This window comes from Symphodus melops (assembly GCF_947650265.1).
Source record: "Symphodus melops genome assembly, chromosome: 1".
NCBI classification, from domain to species: domain Eukaryota; kingdom Metazoa; phylum Chordata; class Actinopteri; order Labriformes; family Labridae; genus Symphodus; species Symphodus melops.
In genome coordinates this window covers 4471081-4485441 of record NC_136691.1, presented here as the reverse complement: position 1 = coordinate 4485441, position 14361 = coordinate 4471081, and the positions used below count along the sequence as shown (strand labels likewise).

Below are 14361 nucleotides of genomic sequence, written 5' to 3'. Positions count from 1 at the left end.
CGGCTGATTTAGGAATGTGACTTCACTCGGCCACCGTAGTTACGTACGAAGCGGCAGGCGCGTACACTTTGGATTTTCCCTCATGAATGCTAAGCTAATATCCATACTTGTTTTAGTGATTTGAAGTCGGTTGAACGCTTTTTGTCGCAATGGAAAATGTAAACGCTAAATACGTGTCCCAGAAAATCAGTAAGACTAGATGGCGTCCAGTTTCTTATTCGTCTTTACAGCACGCGGATATCTTTGCGACTGGCTCGTGGGATAACGAGGTTGGCAAAGTTGTGTGTTAATGATATTAATTATCATTATCTATGAAGAATCTGATGATCAACTTTTGTGATTTTTGTCTTACAGGCAGATCTACACCCATTGTTATTGTCAAAACATCACACTACGTTTTTGTAAATCCGGATTATTCTTGGTATTTAGAGATTGAATCAGTGTATGAACAAAATAGGACAATTACTTGTAAAGCATAAAGACTCCTCTACCTGTGTGTGAGAGCTCGGTTAGAATAAAGAGACATGAATGAAGACTTCGATAGAGGTGTCATCTCGTCTCTTGTTTGTCTTTGTTTTCCCATTATGGTGAAGCTTACAACAAGTTTAACTGGACTCAAATAACCCCCCACTATAAATGTCTCATACAGGACAATAAGATCTCTCTTTGGTCCATTGGGAGTCATGGAAGTTCTGGCATGGATGATGGATTTGAAGGAGACCCCCAGCTTCTATGTGAGCACAAGCACGATGGAGATGTTCTGGACCTGCAAGTAAGACTTGGAGATGTGTTATTAAAGCGTGTCCTCAGCTTTCAATCTGAAATGTGTTTATTTAATCAGGTAATTAACCCATTGAGGTCAAGATCTCTTTCACAAAGGTGACCTGGACAAAAGGGCAGCAGCACATGTCATAATAAATAGTCCATGATTAAAAATAGTTCACAGACCATCTATGGTTTTGATGCCTAACCTGAACTTGAACCTGAACTCAGGTTTTCTTGACGATGCTGACGACCAGATCAACATCATTTAAGGATTGGTCTTATAATTCCACCCCTGTTGTACGTGTTTGTTTGTATTGTTATAGTTTTTGGACCAAGACAGAATTGTCACAGCTTCATCAACGGGAGCAGTCACCATCTTCCGCCACCACCCAAACAATCAGGTTGGTACACACCTTCACTGTGACGTTTTCTAGTTTGAACAAAGTTTCACCACATTTGATTAATTTATGGGGGGAAAACCAGTGAGGATATTTTCATTTAGGGTAAAATAATAAGTACTCACAGCCTGCTTTGGGACAAGTTTTTCATGTAATGCCTTATTTTTTCACTTTCTGCTTCTCATGACAAACGGATGTGTGTGCACTTATCCACTTATTTGTGGTGAATTAAAAATGTGAATATTCTCTTGCTTTTTTTACTTCTCTTGGCTGCAGACAATGTCCGTTTCTCAGCGCTGGGACAGAGCTCATCATTATCCCTGTGATAACGCTCCCTGCACTGGCGTGGTGTGCAGCAGTCCTGAGATCGTTTCAGTCGGTGAAGACGGCAGGATCATCGTCTTTAGAAGTGACCACGAGGGAGTGAACAGAGTCATAGGTGAGTTTAAGGTTCAACTACAAAAGCATCTTCAGCTCGGTTGGAAACAGTGTCGTGTGGCTGGTACGTTTTTAATTTAGTTGTTTGTTTTTTGACTCTTTGCAGAGAATGCGGACAGCAGCACGATTCATGCCGTGACTTACCTGAGGACGACGGAGATTCTGACAGTGAACTCTATCGGCCAGCTGAAGCTGTGGGACTTGAGACAACAGAGCAGCTCACCGTCCCAGATTCTCTCGCTGTAAGATCTCATCAGGTTTATTTTTTTGTTTTATTTTATTTTTCTCCTTGATATGTTTTAAATCCTCTATTTGGGCATCACATCTATTGTATTTATAATAACCCCCTCCTCCATTTCCCCAATCCTTTGGGGTCTACTACATTCTAATCTGATAGATAGATAGATAGATAGATAGATAGATAGATAGATAGATAGATAGATAGATAGATAGATAGATAGATACTTTATTGATCCAGAGGGAAATTCAAGTTACACCTCCAGGATAAAACTGTCCACAGCTGACTAGAATAAAAAAGTTAAATAATGAAAAGAACAAAGACAGTTCTATAAAGAACCTAAAAAAGAAAAAGACATATGCACAAAATAAAAACATAAAATGAGCAGTGAGTAATCCAATGTTTTATCCCACTTATATCAGTGAAATATGATATGAAAGAGCTGCATGGTTCGATGAATTTAGGACTTTTATACCTCAAGGTTTATTTAATCTTTCCTACTTTAAGATGGAACATATCATCTGACATTGAAGGACAGTTTAAGGGTCTATTCATTGAAATTGGATAAAATGGAGAGCGAGCACACTCCAAAAGACGACTGTATTTTAAATATTTCTTGAAAATTCAAAATCGCTCTATATTGTCATAGTCTTTTCTTATGGAATCATGCTATGAAAGGCCTGACTAAATCATGATTATTATTATTTTTACAATCAATACAATAAATTGTTTCCTTTTCAGGTCAGGTGATCGAGTCCCTCTTCACTGTGTGGACAAACATCCGAGCCAGCAGCACATTGTGGCCACAGGAGGGCAGGATGGCATGCTCTGTGTCTGGGATGTGCGACAAGGCAACACACCCTTCTCACTCATGGAGGCCCACTCTGCTGAAAGTAAGACCTTACTGCAGGCACATTCTTTCATTTCTCGGCTTTAAACTAAGAAGTACATTTTGTGTTTATAAAAGATTATGAGATTCATTTCTCTTTTTTTCTTTAAAAAAAAAAAAATGTTTTCCTGTGCTTTTCTTTAATTTTCTGAAGTGTGGGAAGTCCACTTCCACCCAACAAACCCAGATCATCTGTTCACATGCTCCGAGGACGGTTCTCTGCTGCATTGGGAGACATCGTCACAGTCAGACATGCCCTCATTTTTACAAGGCAAGTTTTGTCTGCAATTATTCTATTTGGCCACAGAGAGGAGGCTAGAGCTGTTTTTCAGAGAAACTGCTGATGCTGCTTAAAAAAGATGTCATCTAAGTGAGGTATCACTTTGAAGAGTTTTACAAACAATGCTCATTCCAAATTTAATTAAAAATCCGAGGCAGCCTGCCTATCTGTAGAAATGTACCAGAGTGATTGTGTGAAAACAGCTTGAGTTAGTTAACATTATACAAAACATGCTGAGACAGCAATATTAATTGACAGCACCCATATAATATTCCTCTTAAAGTATTAATAGGAGTTATGTAATCATTGTTTTTCAGGAGGCAGGAACAACAGTATGATATCTCGCAGTGCGATGGCCCCGGCAGGAGGAAACCAGTCCCTGATCAGCGCCTGGCTCAGCGGAGACTCCAGTAAAGGTCGCTTGGAGACCACACACATGCTGCCCAGCCAGACACTGTCTGTCAACAGTTTGGACGTACTTGGACAATGTCTTGTCTGTGGGACTGATGGAGAGGCTATTTTTGTCAGCAGACAGGTCTCAGTTTAAAAGAGCTGCCAGTGCACAGGAAGTGCACATAGATGTTTAGTGTCATTTTCCGACACATCAGAGGATTCATTGTCATCTTTGATCACACAGGAAGCCAAAAATAAAAGTTTGGTTTTGAAGTTTTGGCTCAACTTGCATTTGTCAGTCCTCGTATGTGGCATACACACCAATCTCGTTCTGTTGTAGTGATGGACTGTCAAGATTTAAAGCTCCTGTGAGGAGTACTTAAGTTGTTATTTAATAGATTTAAATGAATGTTTGGCTCTTTATGAGCTACTAAAACAAAAAGGACCAACAGGATAAAGACTGATTTGTTTGCATTTAGTTATTTTTAAAGACTGATATGTCTCCAGCAGAGTAAGGTAAAGGAGCAGAGCAAAGTAAAATATTTAGCTGTACGCTATTGAAATAACCTTTTACAACATTTTTTACTGCAAAGATTCACAGTGAGTGGCACGTCTAAAGAGCAGGACAAGATTTAAAAAATTTCCTCCTGGGATTAATAAACGTATTTCTGATTATGAACAAATAAAGTTCCTCACATGAGCTTTAAGGCATTTCAACACAGTAGTACTTTTGTAAGAATGTAATTTTGACCTTTTGAATAAATACATTTTTAGAGACCCTTGCTTAAAGTGTTTGTTTTTTGTCATTATTAACCTGCCAAACTTTTACTTAATAATACAACTGAACATTTACACCACCAATTCGGTCCAGTAACTTTCATGATTTGCAGGTCAATAGCATAGACTGTAAATATTAAGGCTTAATCCTGTAAGTATTAAATATTCATATTTAGGTCATTAGACAGTCCAGAGGTGAAGTGAAGGTTTGTGAACGGTAAAAAAAAAAAAAAAAAACTCCATCCGGGAAATTGGCGTAAATAAAAGTTGTAATGTTTGATTCATAAATTATATTTAACTGAAATACAGTTCCCAAAGCAGGATGATTACTTTGAAATATATATATGTGTGTGTGTGTGTGTGTATTTAAATTGCTTTACTGAAAGTGTGTGTGTGTGTGTGTGTTTTTTTTATCAGTATTTGTTAGTCAACGCTCGTTTTAAAAATTTCTTTATGGAGTTTTCTTCTGTTCGTTTTATTGCTGTAGTTACCGGATGTGTGTTACCTGGTTTCCGGTCTTCGTTGACTAAACTTGTTGCTGTTGTACTTGTCATTCAGACATCCCAGGAATTCAACGCGACACAGTACAAGCCGCTCCGGCACAACAAGGACACTTTCTAGCTTAAAGTCCGCGTCCCTGTCGCGGTGCAGAAGGTCGAGGACACATCGTCTCTTGTTAAAATAAATAGCGAGAGAGAGAGAGAGAGAGAGAGAGTGGCGTGAATCAGACTTGTTGGTGAGTTGTCTGAAACTGAGCTAGCAGCTAGCTGCCTAGCAACCTGTTGTTGAATTAGCCTCAGCAGCTAATGGAGGCCGCGGAGGAGCTGCTGCGCTGTTTGTATTTGTTTTCTCTCGATGAAAACCACAGCTTGCTTCTCATGTGTCGCTCTGTGTGGGAGATCTTTTGGCGGACGTGATAAACTATTCGAGCTTTAAAACTTTCCCGTTGTTATTGTATAATCAAAGTCAGCGTTGAAGTAGCTATATATTAGCTGTAGCTGCTAACGACGCTTTTAAAAGTATGGGTTATTATTGTTTTTAGAGGGAATACTTTCCTTTAATTGTATGGGGTTTTTTTTTTACATTTAACCTCAAAATAAAAGGTTAAAACTCTGACTTCTAACTTTCTCTTCCCTATAGGTTTATATCAACTCCTATAATTAAGTCTGACTCAGAGTAATCATAATGTCTATCTTTTAATATATTATCATTTGTCCTTAAATATATTGTTTACTCACACAACATGTAATCTATATGTCGTCTTATTTCACACCATATGCTTTGTACATTTGTGTCAACAGCATGCAGATGTGAAGTCAGACAGTCTCATCCATCCTCTGCTGCTGCTGCCACCCTGGACTGAGAGCCACCTTTCTTCATCCCTCTTCATCGTGATCATACATGCTCTTACATGAGGAGAGGGGAGAAACCCGAAGGATACAGGCAGATGAGACCCAAAACGTTTCCCACCAGCAACTACAGCGGCAACAGCCAACAAATGCTGCAGGAAATAAGGAACAGTCTTCGCAACTTGTCCAAGCCTTCAGATCCACCTAAAGTGGAAATAAGTGGACCTGTCAAAATGCCTCCTGAGGACTCGAGGCAACAGGGGCGCTGCAACAACCCCAAAAACCCCCACCACAAGGCTTTAAAGGAGATCCGTGAATCCCTGTTGCCTTTTGCGAACGAGCCGACTTCAGGCCCCGCGGTGAACAAACACATGATGGAACCCGCTCCTGGATTTGAAGAGGTGAGAAGATTGGTTGTTTTTTTGGGGGGGGTTTTGTCGCTGAGACAGGTTGTTGTGAAGGATTGTGGAATAATTTCATTCTCAACATAACTCTGTGAGAGAGAATAATCACTCGGAGCACTTTGTATACGGGAGAATCATTTGAAAAATGAAAAGTATGCAAAGTGGAAAGACCAGGTTGTTAGGATGACAATACTCTGGTAGTTTCTCTGATTGGTCGTTGCCACTTGTTTTGATCAAGCGCCTGAAATTCAGGTATGTAAGGCACAGTTAGATCAAACAGGAAACTGGTCTACTCCTGATTTTCCTAATGATTACTGGTGTTATTTTGTCAGTAAAACATCCACATGGTCTTTTGTTATCATTTCTATAATGTGAGGATTTTAACGTTTTCTATGTTTTACGTCCTCTTAACCGAAGTAACATTTTAGTGTTAAGGTCTGAAGAGGTCTCACTCTATGAATGTGCAGAGTTGATGCCTTTTATAAATTAGATTTTGTCGGTGAAGTAAAGTGCGGTCCAGACTGCCGTCTCTTAGTTCTGGAAATAATGACGCTGGTGTCTCCATGCTTGATCTTAAAATGCGTTTGACTTCTTTTATTTAATTTTTCTGACTAAAGTTATCAAGGAAGGGATGTGCAGATAAATGAATGAATGAATGGATTTGAAATTGTAAAAGTCGGAAATGTATTTGACTTTGCAAAGCAAAGGATGATGAGTAAATTAATATTAATAAATAATCAGAGACAACAGGCGGCTGTTACTCTGAATGTTAACTATTTTATTCTTCTTTTTAACAGAGCAACAGTCGCGGCATGGGGGCCGTGATAGACTACATGGGTAAAGTGACGTACCAGGAATCGAGGGAACAGATGGCTGGGGCCAACACTGCAGGTCTGAAAGGCCCGGGTACGTGACTCTCCTCTGGGACTGGATGCTGCATTTTTTTTGTTGTCTTTTATTTCCATCTAGGCGTGTTCATTAAGCCTCGATATTGTGCGCTGTATTTGGGACATTTGCTGAAAGAAATGACAATGCACGCTCATAAAAGAGAGTGAGTCACTCCATCACGAGGAGTCAGACGCTGACTTGAAGGGAGGTATTTGGTTCTCGTCACGAAGGCGGTGTTAGTAGACACTGAGGCAGGTTGCACATGTGTTATTTTTACAACTATGAAGTCAGAGTTTGACAGACATGAAAAAGCTAAACACAGTGTGAGGAAATAGTTCTGTTGAAGGTTTCTTGGTACAAACTATATTTAACACATTTCTGGTTTTTTTTAAGCTGAATCCCTCGCTGGAAGTCTGACTCTGTTTTCATCACTACAGGAGCTCCTCATATCCAGCAGGCCGTGCTGAGGAGGCCGAGCTGGAAAGGGTCTAAGGAGTCTTTGGCCCCCCGACATGGTCCCCTCATGGTGGATGGAATGATGTACCGCTCAGACAGCCCCGGACCCCCTCCCGCCTTCCAACAGGGTCATCCTGCTAACAGCCAGCGGGTTAATCCTCCTCTGCCGCCACAGGTGCGCAGTGTCACCCCCCCACCGAACCGAGGAGCCATGCCCCCTCCGCCATCCTGGGACAGCAACCCGGCAACCAAGCGTTACTCTGGCAACATGGATTACCACGTGCCCCGCATATCTCCTGTACCGCAGGGGGCGTGGCCTGATCGGATCAGCCCAGTACCCGTTGGCCACCAGCCCATCATAATGCAAAGCTCTGCGGGGAATAAGTTTACCTTTCCCTCCAGTTGGTCTCAGAACGGCTCCCCTCAGCAGGACTATATGTCGGGGGGCAGCAGACAGCCTCCTCCGCCTTACCCAGTCAACCAGAGTAGCCGGCACAGTCCCACTGACCAGCAGACGCAGGCAGGAGGACCCTCTTCCTCCCCCTCCTATGTCAATGGGGGAAACATCCCTCAATCCATGTTGGTTCCAAACCGAAACAGTCACAACCTTGACATGTACAACATAGGTCCCCCTCAGTCCTGGGCCCAGGCTCCCATGGCCTCCGGTCACTCCCAGTCTTCCCCTGGCAACAGTAGCAACCAGGATCTCTCCCCGTCATGGCAGCACAACATCCCAGTACGCTCAAACTCCTTCAATAACCACCAGCTGAACAGCAGACAGAGCCATCCAGCGAGCTCCCAACCCTCAGCCACCACAGTCACCGCCATCACCCAGGCGCCCATCCTGCAGCCGGTGAAAAGCATGCGAGTTCAGAAACCCGAGTTACACACCGCTGTCGCTCCCACGCACCCGCCGTGGCTGCAGCAGGCTCAACAGCCTCCAGCTGCACCTGCGTACCAAGAGCCTCCCGCTCCCGTGCCGCAGATCCCCGTCGTAGCAGAGGTCCCCAGCTATCAGGGGCCCCCGCCTCCGTATCCTAAGCATCTTCTCCAGCAGCAGGCCACGCCCAGCCCCCCGGCCTACGAGCCGGGGGCCAACAAGCTCAACACGGGCCGAGAGGAGCCAGCCGAGGAAGAGGGCGGAGGCGCCGAAAGCTCCAGAGACAAGACGCCAGAAAACCCCGAAAGCCTCACAGCGGCGGAGAAGGAGAACAAGCAAATCACCACGTCCCCCGTGCCCGTCCGCCGTAACAAGAAAGACGAAGAGCGGCGAGGGGAGTCGGGAAGAATCGCTCTGTACTCCCCGCAGGCCTTCAAGTTCTTTATGGAGCAACATGTGGAGAACATCCTGAAGAACCATCAGCAGAGGATTCGGAGGAGAAAGCAGCTGGAAAGTGAGATGCAGAGGGTGAGGAAGTTAGCTTCTATTTTCATTTTCTTTCTGTAGCTCACATTTTGCTCTTTAAAGGATTCCTCTCACACTTTCTTCACTGTTTTGTTTTTCCTGCTGTCCCGTCAGTATCGTGTCTTTTTCACGCTGTTCTCTTGTTTCTTAGCTCTTCTTTCTCTTCCTTCCCTCCTTGCTGTCACTAACAGCTGAACTGAAAAGGTAAAGGTATCTCTGCTGTTGTACAAAGTGTAGTCTAAACGCATCCAGTCAGCTTGTGTTTGCAGCCTAGTGTTGCTATTTGATGATGAAACATTCAGCATGTTGCCATGAAGTGAAGAAAAACGCGTGCGACCCCATCTCACTGATCATGTCACCGCTTGTGCATCTTTTGATTTTAAAATTCCTCTAACCTTGACCTCTGCTGACGCGTAACGAGGTGCTACATGTGCGTTTATATGCAACTTTCTTTGGACCGTTTTGAATTCTAAATATCCACTAACTTCCTGTAAACTCGACCTTTTTGTTCAGGTGGGTTTGTCTTCAGAAGCTCAGGAGCAGATGCGTATGATGCTCTGCCAGAAAGAGTCCAACTACATCCGGCTAAAGCGGGCCAAGATGGACAAATCCATGTTCAAACGAATCAAGACCCTCGGCATCGGAGCCTTCGGCGAGGTCTGCCTGGCCAGGAAAGAGGACACGGGAGCTCTGTACGCCATGAAGACGCTGCGAAAGAAAGACGTGCTGCTCAGGAATCAGGTGGCCCACGTGAAGGCAGAGAGGGACATCCTGGCCGAGGCCGACAACGAGTGGGTGGTACGTCTCTACTACTCCTTCCAAAACAAGGACAACCTGTACTTCGTCATGGAGTACATACCCGGAGGAGACATGATGAGCCTCCTCATCCGGCTCGGTATCTTCAAAGAAGAGCTGGCTCAGTTCTACATCGCCGAGCTCACCTGTGCCGTGGAGAGCGTCCACAAGATGGGCTTCATCCACCGAGACATCAAGCCCGATAACATCCTCATAGACCGAGACGGACACATAAAGCTGACCGACTTCGGCCTGTGCACGGGCTTCCGCTGGACGCACGACTCCAAGTATTACCAGAGTGGTGAGTATTACATCTACTTGACCACCTCTTTCTCTCTCTCTCTCTCATTCTCTCTCACTCTCTCACTCTCTCTCTTTCTCTCATTCAATGCAAAGGGCTTTATTAGCATGGAAAATGTACATTAACATTGCTAAAGCTCATTAAAAATATACAGAAAAGTTATGTACAGAGATTAAAGATTCAATATTTAACTAATTAACTTTGTTTTTTTTATTTTTTTTATTTTTAATAATCATAATTTTATTTTATAAGATTAGAAAAAACAACTTTTTTTCAAATATTTAACAAATGGCAAATTAATTTTAATTTCATTTAACCTTTTTTTTATATCTACAGATGAATTATTTGTTAATTTTTCTAAATACAAGAAATAAATACTAATGCTAAATCCTCTCTCGCTGCAGCTTTTTTGTTTTTGTTTTTTTTTTAAAAAGAAAAAAGGAAACAGGAAATATTTGAAACACATTGTTCTTTCCTCCTCAGGTGACCATGTGAGGCAGGACAGCATGGACTTCAGTAAGGAATGGGAGGATCCCACAAACTGCCGCTGCACAGATCGTCTCAAGCCGCTGGAGAGGCGGAAAGCTCGGCAGCACCAGCGCTGTTTAGCACACTCCCTGGTGGGAACGCCCAACTATATCGCACCAGAAGTGCTGCTCCGAACAGGTACAGGTTTCTGATGTGTTTTTAATAAAGCGTGTATGAAAGAGCTTCTAAAAGAAGAAGAATTACATTAATGATATGATAAACTTCTTGAGGTTTCATCTGTTTGAAGGTGATGAGCTGAACTTGACACACTTCAGTGATCACAAATCAAACTTTGAATCCCTCCTGAGTGATGTTGATTTTCTTTCTCTCCCGCAGGATACACCCAGCTCTGTGATTGGTGGAGCGTCGGTGTGATCTTGTATGAGATGGTTGTCGGTCAGCCTCCCTTCTTGGCGACCACGCCCCTGGAGACGCAGCTGAAGGTATGTGAAGCGCCTGCTCTGAAATATTTCCTTCGACTGCTCTGCGCCTCACTGTCGTCTCTGTGCTGCTGAAACTAGGTGATCAACTGGAAGAGCATGCTGCACATTCCCCCGCCGGCCAAGCTCAGCCCCGAGGCGTCGGATCTCATAGTCAAGTTGTGCCGCGGGCCCGAAGACCGACTCGGCAAGAACGGCGCCGACGAAATCAAAGCTCACCCTTTCTTCAGGAGCATCGACTTCTCCAGCGATTTGAGGCAGCAGGTGGCGCCGTACATCCCCACCATCGCTCACTCCACGGACACGTCCAACTTCGACCCCGTGGACCCGGACAAACTGTGGAGCAGCGACAGCGACAACGAGGACAACCTCAACGACACCCTCAACTGCTGGTTCCGCAACGGAAAACACCCCGAACACGCCTTCTACGAGTTCACCTTCCGCCGCTTCTTCGACGACAACGGGCACCCGTACAGCTGTCCTAAACCCATCGAGGACGAGGACTTCAACGAGGACGAGGCGGACTCGGAGGGCGGGGTGCAGGAAGCAGCCGGCAGCTCGGCGAATCAGAGCCGAGACCTGGTGTACGTGTAGCGCCTGAGGTCTGCTGAGCTGCTTGTACATAGTGATTTATTTGAGTGACGGGGGTTTCAACTGTACAGCAATTAAATCCTTTAACATAGGAGAGTTTAGGAAGAGTAAAAAAAAACAACTCTGCAGTAAACTGTTATATTAACGGACTTCACATTTTGAAATCGCACAAAAAGAGTGAACGGTTCCTCGCTGACCTGCACTCACACGAGGCCTGAGCGCGCTCGCCTCTTTTCATAACGTCGTAATACAACACATGCATGGCTTCATGTCGTTATGAAACATGCTTACTTTATAAAAGGACGAGAGAGAGAGAGACGGAGAACATGACGGCGACTTTACTGACTGTCTTATTCTGAGTTCAGTCACGTTCAGCCAGAACACGCCCACATGTCTCCATCATGAGTCCACGTCGTGTGCCGTGCCGAAACACGCCTCGTAGTGTTCCAGGGCCGTGACAGTGTATCGTGCTCACACCGGTCAAACGAGCTGGACTTCATGGGTGAAGCGTGCAGCGCGGTACGGGTTTGCTCGAGTCACGGCGCCCTGAGTAGACTTATCCCCACGGTGGTCTCATGTCAGACTTGAGGAGCCTCTTGGATACACGTGAGAGGCGTTTAATGTCCTTTCTTTGTCATCTGTGATGCAACGTCAGATTCCTAGTCTGTTAGAGGAAGAACAGGCGGGCGTCCTCTTCATACACGCGTCTAATTCTGTCCAGGAAAGCAAATGAGTGCGTTCACTCAAAATGTTGGGAGTATTATCGGTACAATAGGAAACACGCTGCAGAGGAATCAAACCTGAATGCTGTCTTTTTACGACTTGTTGCAAACCCCCTTAAAGCCTTAATTTATTGACGATGATGCTGGTAGTTAGACACTGTAGAAAGTGTGGGAATTACATTTATCAGTTAAAAAAATCTTAATTTATATTTTAATGTTTGCTGCGACGGGGGATGTTTAGTGTTGCGACTCTTAGAAAATGTGCAGGGATAAAAAAAAAAAAAAAAGCTGTAATGATTCAATGCTGTGCCTTTATCTGATCTTTTTGTTTCGTTCATCTTTCACCAAATATCCAGAGGGTTCATAATAATAATAATAGGAGTAGCTGATTGAACTACAGTAGGCTTTTTGTTGTTTTATTTTTCTAATTTATACTTCAAATGTATTTATAAATTAAGTTGTAAACACTCGATGTAAATATTTTTCTCCTCCCTGTCTGCTGATTTATTCTTCTGTTCGGTCAGGCCCTCGTCTGTGTCCTCTGCTGCTGCCTGATGTTGATGTGTTGTGTCTCAAGCAAACAACACACACACACACACACACACACACACACACACACACTCTCACACTAATTTACACCACTCTGGGTAGATTTTCTTTTTTATATATATAACTCAACCAAAGCACTAAATAGTTGTTTCTTTCATTTTATTGTGAAAATCCACATATAGGAAACACTTATTTTTACAAATGTGTTTTGAACTATCACGTATAGATCGGTGCCTAACCACTTCATCCTTCACTTTAAACTGTTGACTTTGACAAACACAACGGCTGCCTGATGATTCACGACTCTTCTCGTGTCTCTGTGCTGATCTAAAATAAAACAGATAAAACGCTGGAGGTTTGACTGACCGTGGAGAGGTAAACCGCTCTCTGACACACATCATGAGGATTTTATGACGGCTCTACTTTAGTTTGTGTTTGTAGGAAAAAGATCTCTGAATGTAGTTACAGACTTTATAACGGCAACCACTGGCATCCTGCACTGGTTTTTTTGTGTTTTCATTGTAAGAGAATTTTTATTTTTGTGTATGTTGTTGGGAAGAGGGTGAGAAATAAAGAATGTAAGAAATGAATCACATCTTGTCTCCTAACACACTGGCCTGTTTTTATTATTAGTAAGTGATGGATGTAATAATCCCTCTGTTACACTACACAATATTTATAATCCCCAAGATGTTATTAATTAAAAAAAGAGCCTGAAGTTTATTAAATGTGTCCCATGGGGCAGCTGTCACTTTAAATGTGTGTTTTTCTTTTGGGTGGGTCTGTCCATCTGTCCTCCCTAAGAAAGACTATGAGGTTTTTTTTTAAGCCTGTAAATCTCCAACATCTGGACATGATAAAAAAAAATGATACGAGCCCGTGGGACGCTTAGTGCAGATTTGAGTTGAACAGTCCAAGTTAACCTTTATAATAAAACATACAGCTGAAGTGATACGTGTGAGCAAGAGTTATTTATTTTATTTTTTTGTAAGGAAATGGGGAGGGGTTTTTTTTTTTTTAGGATTAATGTTTGATGACATACAGCTGTTTTTTACGTCTCCTGGCCACCAGGGGGCGCCACTAAGCCATAGTAACACAGCTCCTCTCTAGACAGATTTAAAAGGTGCAAAGTACAGCAGCTGTAACCTATATACAGTAAAATACTATTTACAGAGCACGGGAGAAAAGAAAAAAAAGCTCATATGGCAAAACAAAAGCTTTTTTAAACTAAATCTCAATTTGATATCTTAAAGTATGTAATGCCATTTTTTCTGAGTAGCTGCCTCATCTGTTCACAGCTGCCTTTAGTTAATTTAGTTACCATAACATACATTATTTGCCTCTATGTGTTGGCTTTTTGTTGTCACTATTCCGAAGAGTAAGAGTGATATAAAATGATGACCTGTGTGATCAGAAGATGGATCATTTATGAGATATTATGTGTCCACACGGTCAAGTAACGGGACAGTGAAAGGCCTCTTTTTCATCACTCAGTACTTTGTAAATAGATAAACTGATTGGTTTGAGTTTAGCTGACGTCAGGGCTCAGTCAGACCCCGGAGCCAATGAAAAGTAGGGACTGAAGAACGGTCTCTTGTGTGGGTTAAATGTCGCTTTTTTTTTTAAAGCTTATCGGTCACGGTCATGAAATCAATGTTCAGATCACAGATCACGATTTGATGAATATCGACCTGTTTGGTCCCTTTTCTTACTGAGACACTCAGAAGCAGTGTGTAGGATTGAGTGCCCTCTAGT

At 43.1% G+C, this 14361-nt stretch overlaps 2 protein-coding genes across 2 annotated transcripts; both read left to right on the top strand.

Moving 5' to 3' along the window:
• The first annotated feature begins 8 nt into the window (after nucleotides 1–8).
• Nucleotides 9–3674, top strand: nup43 (nucleoporin 43). The gene is made up of 8 exons (XM_079368671.1): nucleotides 9–269; nucleotides 650–772; nucleotides 1089–1166; nucleotides 1440–1602; nucleotides 1708–1843; nucleotides 2581–2732; nucleotides 2883–2999; nucleotides 3326–3674. Exons 1-8 carry the CDS (start codon nucleotides 150–152, stop codon nucleotides 3553–3555), a joined length of 1119 nt encoding a protein of 372 aa, XP_079224797.1. The 5' UTR covers nucleotides 9–149; the 3' UTR covers nucleotides 3556–3674.
• Nucleotides 3675–4675: 1001 nt separating this feature from the next.
• Nucleotides 4676–13196, top strand: lats1 (large tumor suppressor kinase 1). Its single transcript, XM_079369777.1, has 8 exons — nucleotides 4676–4914; nucleotides 5480–5928; nucleotides 6729–6837; nucleotides 7257–8683; nucleotides 9194–9776; nucleotides 10260–10442; nucleotides 10641–10747; nucleotides 10826–13196. Exons 2-8 carry the CDS (start codon nucleotides 5590–5592, stop codon nucleotides 11336–11338), a joined length of 3261 nt encoding a protein of 1086 aa, XP_079225903.1. The 5' UTR covers nucleotides 4676–4914; nucleotides 5480–5589; the 3' UTR covers nucleotides 11339–13196.
• The last annotated feature ends 1165 nt before the right edge of the window (nucleotides 13197–14361 follow it).

Coding starts and splice junctions, on each gene's coding strand:
- lats1 (XM_079369777.1), top strand. CDS start 5,590: ATGAGGAGAGGGGAGAAACCCGAAGGATACAGGCAGATGAGACCCAAA. Junction 5,929..6,728: donor CCGCTCCTGGATTTGAAGAG/GTGAGAAGATTG, acceptor TCTTTTTAACAG/AGCAACAGTCGCGGCATGGG. Junction 10,443..10,640: donor AGAAGTGCTGCTCCGAACAG/GTACAGGTTTCT, acceptor TCTCTCCCGCAG/GATACACCCAGCTCTGTGAT.
- nup43 (XM_079368671.1), top strand. CDS start 150: ATGGAAAATGTAAACGCTAAATACGTGTCCCAGAAAATCAGTAAGACT. Junction 1,167..1,439: donor GCCACCACCCAAACAATCAG/GTTGGTACACAC, acceptor TCTTGGCTGCAG/ACAATGTCCGTTTCTCAGCG. Junction 2,733..2,882: donor GGAGGCCCACTCTGCTGAAA/GTAAGACCTTAC, acceptor AATTTTCTGAAG/TGTGGGAAGTCCACTTCCAC.